General features: G+C 37.1%; 1 protein-coding gene across 2 annotated transcripts in view; it reads right to left on the reverse strand.

Annotated features, from left to right (window-relative positions):
- LOC115223416 (lamin-B1) overlaps positions 1–11,115 on the reverse strand; it is a 57,206-nt gene that overhangs the window by 9,662 nt on the left and 36,429 nt on the right. The window contains exons 7-11 of one of the 2 annotated variants that reach the window (XM_029793940.2): positions 9,717–9,933; positions 8,132–8,236; positions 6,742–6,858; positions 5,706–5,792; positions 2,816–2,842 (exon numbers count right to left, since the gene is read on the reverse strand). In XM_029793940.2, the coding sequence (XP_029649800.1) occupies positions 2,816–2,842; positions 5,706–5,792; positions 6,742–6,858; positions 8,132–8,236; positions 9,717–9,933 (553 nt within the window). The remainder of the gene's footprint in view (positions 1–2,815; positions 2,843–5,705; positions 5,793–6,741; positions 6,859–8,131; positions 8,237–9,716; positions 9,934–11,115) is intronic. The other variant, XM_029793941.2, reaches the window with a different exon arrangement.

An 11,115-nucleotide genomic window follows, 5' to 3' on the forward strand; every position in this document is an offset into this window, starting at 1 on the left:
TCTTAAAATGCCCGAAACTTGATACATCAATTGAAAGCTTGCTAGCTGTATGTAATTGGTCGGAGATTTGGACAGTACTCGCGTGTATGTGTGCATGCACTAGCACTATTACCCGGCGTTGCCGGGTCATAGTGCTAGTATATACGATTGACTCCCCTGACGAAGATGTATGAGCATTCAGCTTTTGCCCAACGACCTGCACAAATGATTTGTTTATAGTGATTAAATGCTCATGCTGCACATTAGCTCACTCTCTCCAGCAAAATAATGTTGTTTGCATGAGTGCACTGTGTACCATTTGTCAGGTGCTGAAGCGATTGCAGGGCAACGCGAGATGACATGTTTTGTTCAAGAACACAACGCACCAACCAGTCTAGGAAATGAAATCCCAACCATTAGACTATGAGTGCAACACCCTAACAACTAAGCCATGCGCCCTCACTTATTATAAGATTAGAAAATATATTGTTTTTATATTTGTATTGCAAGATCTTTAATGAATTGTGTGCTGAAATAAATGTAATAGGGAGGATCATTTAGCCAACAAAGCAACATGCACAGGTTCAATTTCAGTTCTTCAGTCACCTAGGTAATGGGATAAATTGTTTGGTCAATTAATGAGTTGCTTCATTGGAGTCTGTCACCTTAGTGATGTGACTACATCTACTCAACATCTGTCACAAGACCATCTTGTACTAGAAGTGGAGTAAATGATATGGGTATCACATGGATAGGATCACAGTTGCAATGAGACAACTAAATGATTGCTCAAACCATTGGTAAGGTAAACTTGATTATTTGATTCATAATGAATATATACACACAATATGTGTGTGTGTATATATATATATATATATATATATATATGTATATATATATATATATTGCTTTTGGATTTGGTTTGCAAGATTCTTTATGCAAGCTCATGTGTTGAAGCATATTCTATTGTGTCTGGAGAGAGTTATTTTCTTTTAGTGCCTTATTATTTAACACATTCACCGGTGAAATTTCCTTCTTTGGTTTTCTAAAATTTCCATTGCGTCTTGCAACCTTTTCAATAGTTACTGACTCTGTGAATAATGGACAGGGTCAACAAATATTTAAAAGGTTGCAAGATGCATCGAAAATTTTTTTTAAATAATGGAAGAAATGAGTGGAAATTTTACTGGTGAGTGTATTAAATTATAAGGCACTGAAAGCGAATGAATCTCCCCAGACACAACCGTATATATATATATATATATATATATATATATACACACACACCTATATATATACCTATATATACACACACACATATATTGTATTTTGGGATGGTCATAACTACATTACAATAAATGATTTGTTGTAATTCATTATGGAGAACGTCTTCCTGATGAAGGGGACATTATTGACCCAGATAAATTATATTTTCAAACTTTCTTACCTTACTAAAATGTACTCGAGAAACAGCCGTGAAATGGCCCTCCTCTAAACTACACTTTGTTTCTGAATTTACCTCTTTAATTATAAATGTATGTGTGTGTATATATATATATATATATACACACAAACATACATGTATACACATGTAGATATATACATATGTACATACAAACTCTCTCTCTCTCTCTCTCTCTCTCTCTCTCTCTCTCTATATATATATATATATTATATATATATATATATATTGTGTGTACACTGAACACACGCACATTATATATATATATAATATAAAGTTTAAATGTATATACACGTTCAATATATTATATATATATATATAACTATACATATTTAATGATTTTAAAAAAAATCAATTTATAAATTTACACAATATATTTGATGTATCAAATATTAACATATAAAGGTCTTTTTAAGGATAGACAGTCAATAACAAAACATGTAACCTGAATTATTGAAACAAAAATTAGAAATGTTTTTGTTCGTTTTAGAACTCAGAAAGTGCACTACACATTAATTCCCTCTACATTGATTCAAGCAAGCGCAGCTGAACACAACAGGAAGGAGATTTAAACCAGAAACAGAAGAAGCTGCAATAGCTGAATGTGGGATTCAACACCATCAAAGAATGTTAAAAACTGTCGGTTCATCAGATTTTGTGTGGAGATATATTTTTACCCAAGAGAGAGGATGTTGAGAGATAAAAAAAACAAAACAGATGCAGAAAGTGAGGGAAGGGGAGACTAAGGAAGAGAGGAAAGCAGAAGGCTGGGATGCGGGGGAGAGATCAGCACATCTTACTATTACACGTGCCTCTAGTTACTGTATCTGGCTGCATAATAGATGCATGGGAATATATCGAATGCAGATCAATTTCAGCAGCAAATTGTAAGTGGGCTGTGTGTGACATATTCTGTATCTATATCTGAAGAAGAATAATGATACAGGAACACAAGTGTCCTATGGTCCAATGGACATCATTCGTGGTCCAATGATGTGCTTTCACACATATTGTCTATAAAGAGAATTCTTCTCTTGAAAAAAGTTCTGCAGCAAAGGTCTTTCCACATAAAAGTGTACACAAATGTGTTAAATATAATTGTACACATGCTTTATAATTAGCATTGGTTTGTTGACATCTGCGAACAGATTTGCCAAAAGAGACTGATAGAAAAGAAATGGGTCCAAGGACACTTCTGCCACTTGCTCACCCAAGTAAAGAAATCGAGAGAGAAAGAACGGGGAAGAGTTGAGGAAGACCCCCCTCCCCACCAGAAATAGAGTGAACGACAAAGTTTTTAAATTCTTTGAGTGTGTTGCAATCACCAAGTGTAAAGGTTTCAAGACATTCTGAGATCAATACAGTTATACGTACAAGATGGCGGCGAGAGTATTGGTAAACCTGGAAAGAAAAAGGCTTTCTGCTTAAAATGGGTTAATATAAATCACATCATTAGCATTGCAGGGTGTGGGGTGTGTTTCTTCTTTAGCATTGGCCATGTTCACTTCAACAAGTTTATATCAATTAATGAACAAATAAAGGAACGCTTGTATTGAAAAATATTGACAGGGCAATATCAGAAGAATTAATTATGCAACAAAAATTATAATTTTACAAATTATTAAAAAAAGATTTAAATAGATAAAGTGATGTGTAGGTTATAAATTTACTTTTACAGGTTACAAATTAGAATGAAGGGAGTTAATCAATGTAAAAACAATTATAAATTAATAAGATTTATTAAAATTACATCCATAATTTGCATTAATGAAATTAACAGAAATAGCTTGGCCAATACTGGACCAACAACTTCGACAGTTTGGCCAACAGGTGACCAATTCAATTTAGATAATGTCAAATAAAATAAAATTGATAAACAATATTAGAATTACAAAATATTTGGACAAAGATTTTAATTAATAAAATACAAATAAAATAAACAAAAAATGTTAAAAATTCGATAATTATTAAGATAAAAAAATTAGACAAAAATATTTCAACTAATTTTGATTTTTAACAAGGAAATTCATTAAAATTCTCACATTTAAGTAAAGAGTGTGAAGATATGTTGAAAAATATATATATATATATATACACACACATATATATATACATACATATATATATATATATATATATCAGATGAATTAGTTATCAAGTTGATATACCCAGCTGGAGTTGAATTATGTTTCATACTGAGTTTAGTTGTTTGACTGTGGCCATGCTGAGGCACCCACATGCAAGGTATTTCTTTTTTTTAATCAAGATGATTATATCAACTGCTAATTCACCTTTCTTCACAAAAATGTTAACTATTAGACAAAAATCGATTGGGGTATAAAAGAATATAATCAGAGCAGAACAAATTACAAGGGATTTTTGGGGGTTGACACACTGCTGTTTCCATTCTAAATTTATAGATATATACGTGAAAATTTTATGATGTTCCACAACAAATGGAAAATTCATATAAAAGATGTTAATTCCACACCAGTCATCACCTAAAAAGATCGTAACAATTTCGTGATGATCTAGATCATTTGTAGTGGTACCAGTGGCAAGCCACAGTGAATAGCAAACAAACATACAGGACAATGATGCACACACATATCATCGTAATGATCACTTTTCTATGCCTGCATGGGTTAGATGGAATTCGTTGAGACAGATTTTCTACAGCATGATGCTCTTCCTGTTACTAACTATCACCTTTTTCCAAGATATTTCCTCATTTCTAGATGTTTCACAGAAACCTGGAAACAAATAGCATCACTAGTTTGATGGTGATGCTCATTTACAACCATTATGTCATACCAAAAAAAAGGGTGCACACACACAAGGTTTTTTTTCCAGTTTCTGTGTACCAAATCCACTCAATGCTTTGGTTGGTTCAAAGCTATAGAAGAAGACCTGCCCAAGGTGCCATGCAATGGGACTGAACCCAAGACCATATGTTTTAGAGGCAAGCTTCTGAAATACACAGCGATGCCTATACCTATTCTATACACACACACACACACGATAGCATTTAGACAGGTGATTAGTGCTGAGCTGACAACTTTAAAATTGTGGCTTTGACAGCTGAACCAAATAGTACCTGGCACCGGCATGGGTGCTCATGAGTGTTGATGCCATGTAAAAAGCGCCCATCAGGCCTGTCTTTCCACAATACATATAAATGTCCACCCAGAATATTCTGAAGCGCCCCCAGGCACCAAAGTCTGGCAATGAGCCTGGTACCTGTGCTAGTGCCACATGAAAACCCCCATGCCGGTGCCAGGTAAAAGTGCCCAGTACACTCTGTAAAGTGATTGACATTAGTAAGGGTATCCACTTGTAGGAATCATGCCAAAACAGTCCAATGGACAGCTCTCCAACTGACCAAATCTTGCCAAACCGTCCAGCCCATACCTGCATGGAAAACAGATGTTAAATGATGATGACTGATTTGTTCGAGCAAACTCTTCAGATTAGTGCCCCAACACAACTACAGTCCAATGACTAAAACAAGTAAAAAGGTAAAAATTTATATGGATGTAGACATACACGTATAACAAAGTTTGTACCAAAGTCACTTTGTTTTAATTTGAACCCCCCCTGTATGACACCTTAGGCAACTATCTTCTTTCATAGTCTCATTGAACTAAAACATCCAAGTGGAAATTTGGTCAAGAGAAATTGCAGAGGCATGTCATGAGGATATGACTAATACTTATAGCCCTTCACTCAAAAGTTGAGGATGATTTGGTAGCATGTAACATGCTTTCACTAATTGTTTCGGGTATCTGTGTAGTCACAGCAGATGTAGACACCCTCTTGATCCTCTCATCCTAGATTCAGTGGTACATATGGGATGTGAAGGCGGTGAGCTGGCAGAAACGTTAGCACGCCGGGCGAAATGCTTGGTGGTATTTCGTCTGCCGCTACATTCTGAGTTCAAAATCCGCCCAGGTCAACTTTGCCTTTCATCCTTTCGGGGTCGATTAAATAAGTACCAGTTACGCACTGGGGGGGGTCGATATAATCGACTAAATCCGTTTGTCCCTTGTGTTTAGCCCCTTGAGGGTAGTAAAGAAATAGGTACATCTGGGATGTAATAGTTAGATAGAAAGAGGGGACTACACCAATAATTGATTGGTATGCTTTTCAACTTTGTAGATTGGTGTGAAATGCAATGAGGGGTTTTGCTCATTGTGTCCTTCAAAAGCATCTTGCGATAATATAAATATAAATTCTAATTTCCAAGATTTGATTAAGTACTTACAGAGCTATCAGACTCATCTCTGGGTGCTGTCCTGAAACTCGAAGAAGTATGTAACATAGATTTTGACATCTCACAACTGGCCATTTCCTGAAGAAAGAAAAGGAAACAAAATTAAAACTATTTTCATTTGTTTGTGTCACAAAACATCCGACTTCACATTCTAATGAATTTCACAAGACATCATAATAGGACAAACTTCAGCCATTTCAATGTTTTACTAGGTCATCTCACTCAAGTTAAATCTACATTGATTTCAGTTAGCGAACCCCTAATATTGTTCTACATACATATTTCTTCCTCGTTTTAATGACCATTTTTCAATGCATGCAATGGTGGTAAGACAGTTTATTGAAGCAGATTTTTTATGGCTAATACCCTGCCTGTCATCAACCTTTAGTTCTTCAAGTAAGGTAATATTTCCCTCGTGGTCAGACATGTTTTTGCAGAAGATTGGAAATGAATGATACTGCTTACATGACAGTGATGTCAAAACAAGAGGACACAAACACATGACAAGCTTCCACACAGTTTCCAACTACTAAACCCACTCACCAAGCTCTGGGCAGAAGACACTTGCTTAACTCTTTAGCATTTAAATTTCTCGTCAAATGCAATGCTTATTCATTCACATTGTTTTGAATCAATCATTCATTCATTTCATGGCTTCAAGATTTTGAAGATGTGATTATTTATTTTTAGAATGACATTGTAGGCTGGGTGTGAGAGGCTGGATCTGGCCTGTTTGAATATAAAACGAGTAGAATATTTGGGCCAGATATGGCCAGCTTAAATGCTAAAGGGTTCAGGTTCCACACAGTGGGACTGAACCTGAAATATGGTTGGGAAAAAAACGCATGAGTTAAATTCATCTTTCAGTGGTAAGGCTTTGCTTTATGATGAGCTATAGCTTAGAAGGCCCATTGATAGAGAAAGGGTACCTATGACATCTGCTTAAGAATTTGTGCAATTATTTTTTTTTATAAAAAGCATCTCACAGACTCATCTTGTTCCTAACCCCTGACCAAGTTTTACTTACCTCACCAGAGTTGCTCAACAAAGTTGTTCTCATGCTGTCTGACACAAACCACCTTTGGGATTTCATAACCAAATCTGATGGAGGGTTATGTGTCTGGCCACTATCTGCACTCCAAACCTGAAGACGAACAGAAAAAGAGAGAAAAAAATATATAAAAGTGGTTAAACTATTGAAAAAGAACGAGTTATTGTACGATAGTTTCACTTAATTCTAGATTATTTTGATAATGCCGTTTTCTGTTTTAAGAACTAAAAATGGTTAAAGCAATAGGTTAGACAAAAATTGAGGAATTGTTTTATAGCCAGATGCCCTTCCTGTTACTAACCCATACCTTTTTTCAAGTAAGGAATCTCTTATTTCACATACTTTTGAAGGTGCAAAGGCAGTAGACAATTTAACATGGGAAAATGACAACAAAATACACACACTGTGTGTGTATCTATCTTTATATGTATATATACATTTGCATACATACATAGAAAAAGCCAACCATCAAATCCATCCACAAGATTTTTTGGTCTGTTGGGCTATAATAAAAGACACTTGTTCAAGGTACTGTGCAATAGGACTGAACCCTAAACCAAGTGCTTGGGAAGTAAACTTAACCTGCACCTATTGAATATATGAATGAAGGATAACACTACTTAGTTACCAGAGAGATAGTTATGTTCTGTTCTTTGCCATCTGCTTTAACCCTTTAGTATTCAGATGACTGACAAGTGTAATGCTCATTTATTCACAATGCTTGGAATTAACTATGCACTATCTTGTAGCTTTGAGATTTTGATGTGATTGTATATTTTTTTAGAATAATATTGTAAGGTCAGTGTTAGAGACCAGATCTTGACAGTTGGAACATAAAACAGATTGAATATTTGGGACGGATATGGCCGGTTTAAATGCCAAAGGATCACAGGACCCCAGAGCAGGGAATAGCAACCTGCAGTGCTCAGGCTGCACGTGGTCCATTACAACTTCTCATGTTTAAAGATTTTGCAAATTATACAAACAATTTTTTTACTAAAAGTTTGTAAACTTGAGCGCATTTGCTTGCTTGCAGCAAAAGAGGATGACTATCCAGTCAACCGTGCCAAATCATTGGTATTCATAGTGGCACTCAACCACGTCATTCTGAACCACCAGATAATAAAACAGCTGACAAACCAGGTTTATTATTACATAAATTGAGAGATATAGAAAAAAACCATTTTGACAAAGAGGGAGTATCCCTACAGTCAGTAACCTAGACTACTAGAAAAAGTAGCCAAATCTCTGTCACAACTGGAATGTATTGAAGATAAGTTTGCTCAATTAGGGGTTGACCTAGGGCTAAGCAACATTTCCAACATAAATAGTGTAACAGAGTGAGAACAAGTGGAAGAATACTTACGGTGATTGTAGCACCAGGTTTTACAACGGCTTTTGAATGGAACTTGAAAACAGTCTCATCTACTCCGGTATCATGCTTTAGTTGCCAGCCACCAATGCCCATATCCTAGAACCAATAGACAAAATGAGATTATCAAATTTATAATAATAATAGCTTCAAATTTCGGTACAAGGTCATAATTTCGTGGGGAGGGGGCTAAGTTGATTAGATCAACCCCAGTGTTCAACTCGTACATATTTTATTGATCCTGAAAAGATGAAAGTGAAAGTCGACTCTGGAAGCATTTGAACTCAGAAAGTAAAGATGGACAAAATGCTGCTAAGCATTCTGCCTGCTCACCACCTTAGCAACAGACCGGGCGTTGTGTGTATTTATTGAGCGAAAACACCTAAAGCTCCACGAGGCTCTGGCAGGGGGTGATGGTGACCCAAGGTGTACTCTTTCTCTCACTATTTCTTCCTGTTTCTTGTCCGCGACTTCCTACGCAACCGCTGAGCCTGGATGCACATTCATCCAACCGTCCGTCGATGCTCTCGGTGTCGGGGGGTTGACCCGCTTTCTCTTCTGCGGGTCTTACGAATAGCAAAGGACCACGTTTCGGACTTCTCCCACTCTGGGACAAAAACTGCTTCGCTCAACAAACAAACAAACAAGCAACAGCAACAACATGTAAAAGCTTAGAAATTGTAAAATAAACATTTTTAACAGCTATGTCTTTAGTGTTGGTAAATATTCATCCCAGTTTTTTTGAGACATATAAGCCTCCATCTTCAGCAGGGCAGCAGTCTGTTGTAAGGTAAAGCTCCAGTTTCAGATGACCAAATTGGACAACATGAAATCCAGCACCTTGTTCAAGGACAACACAGCACCAAGCCCAACAAAAGAACTGAAACAACTTTATGATCCTGAGCCAAACGCTAACCACTAAGCCAACATACCCCTGATTTAATCAACTCAAATATTTGACTGGGGCTGACTTCTCAGCAATAAGACATGGCAAAATTAATATCAGAGAATTTACATCCTTTTGGGCTCAATAAAATATGGAAATATAATAAATTCTAATTTAGGAACACAGCCAAAAATTTTTAAGAGGGTTAGCTGATACCAGTAACCTCAGTACACAACTGATACATTGTTTTGTTGAAAAACTGATGAAAAACAAAGCTGACTTTAATGGGATTTGAACACACAGGAAAAGTATCAGATGAAATACGACAAAGAAGTTTTTCTGACACTTTAACAATTCTGCTAAACTATTGCCCTAATGGCTTCTGTAATAAGTGTTCCTAAAATAGAGAGAAGGCCTGACATTCTGGAGAGGAAGGCACTGGGTCGAGGCTTTACTGATTTCAGCACTCAATTGGTACTTTCTTTTATTAACCTTAGAGGGATGAAAGACCAAACTGACCTTGGTATTGGTCAAAGTTAAACGCAGAATGTAAAAAGCTGAGACAAATACCACAAAGTATTGTTTCAAATTTTGGTGCAAGGCCGGCAATTTTAGTGGGAGAGTCTCAGTTGAATACATGATTGGAGCCACTACACTATTCTTATTATTTCTTGAATAAATAAATTCACTGACCTTCTCACCAGAGTTGATTAATTTGATAAACTTCCCATCAGAATCTACTGTGTCAATACTTAAGGCTGATTTACACTGGTTTTTTGAGGCATAACCTTCATTCTTTGAAGAGACCTCTTCGCTGCTGGTTTCTGTAGTCACTTTGCGTTTCTTGCCTCGAAGTTGAGTCGAACTTCGAGCCTTGGGAGAAGCGCATTCGGAGGCAGAGAGGTTCAATCTATGGAAGAAAGAAAGAAAGGAAAATTTAAAAAAAAAAGCAAATTAATACATCAAATGTAACAATTAAAACACTCTCTTATATTTCACCATCTGGAATTTTTTTTTGGTATGAAGAAACCTAAGAAAGCTTTGGTGATAGAAAGACATTTGGGCATAAAAGCCACCGTCTAAAATAAGTATTCATCTGATCAATGCCAGCACAAGAAAATGGACATAAAACATCTTAACAGTAATCTCACAAATTGTAGCTGTAACTCAGCCTGTTGTGTATGTGGAGTGTGAGTGAGTGAGTGAGAGTGAATGTGTGTGTGTGTGTGTGTGTGTGTGTGGTGTGTGTGTGTGTGTGGTGTGTGTGTGTGTGTGTGTGTAACCTTGTCTTGATATGTGATTGTTAAAAACAAGCATCGTCACACAAGTAGTGTCTCATCATCATCATCGTTTAACGTCTGCTTTCCATGCTAGCATGGGTTGGACAGTTCAACTGGGGTCTGGGAAGCCAGAAGGCTGCACCAGGCCCAGTCTGATCTGGCAGTGTTTCTACAGCTGGATGCCCTTCCTAATGCCAACCACACCGTGAGTGTAGTGGGTGCTTTTTACGTGCCACCGACACAGAGACCAGCCGAGGCTGGCGACAGCCACGATCAAATGGTGCTTTTTACGTGCCACCAGCACGGAGACCAGTCGAGGCTGGCGACAGCCACGATCAAATGGTGCTTTTTACGTGCCACCAGCACTGAGACCAGACGAGGCTGGCAACGGCCACAATCAGATGGTGCTTTTTACGTGCCACCAGCACAGAGGCCAGTCAAGACGGCGCTGGCAACGGCCACGTTTGGATGGTTCTCTTACGTGTCACCGGCACTGGTATCACAGCTACAAATTCCCAGTTATCCATGAAAGCACAGATACACATACACTCACACACAATGAGTTTCTTTCCATTTCCACATCTACCAAATTCACTCATGGGGCATTGGTCCACCAGGGACTTACAGTAAGATACATGCCCAAGGTGCTATGCAGAGGGACTGAACCTAAAGTTGTGTGTTTCAGAAGAAAGCTTCTTAACTACACAGTCATACCTGTGCTTATTTTTCAACTAAGTGTTTATAGAAAGAAGAAATTTAATTAGCTACTACTTATTAGAGAGGTTAAGGAAGAGGAAGACATGGGATGAAGT

The sequence above is a fragment of the Octopus sinensis genome, linkage group LG23, assembly GCF_006345805.1.
Source record: "Octopus sinensis linkage group LG23, ASM634580v1, whole genome shotgun sequence".
In the NCBI taxonomy this organism is placed as follows: domain Eukaryota; kingdom Metazoa; phylum Mollusca; class Cephalopoda; order Octopoda; family Octopodidae; genus Octopus; species Octopus sinensis.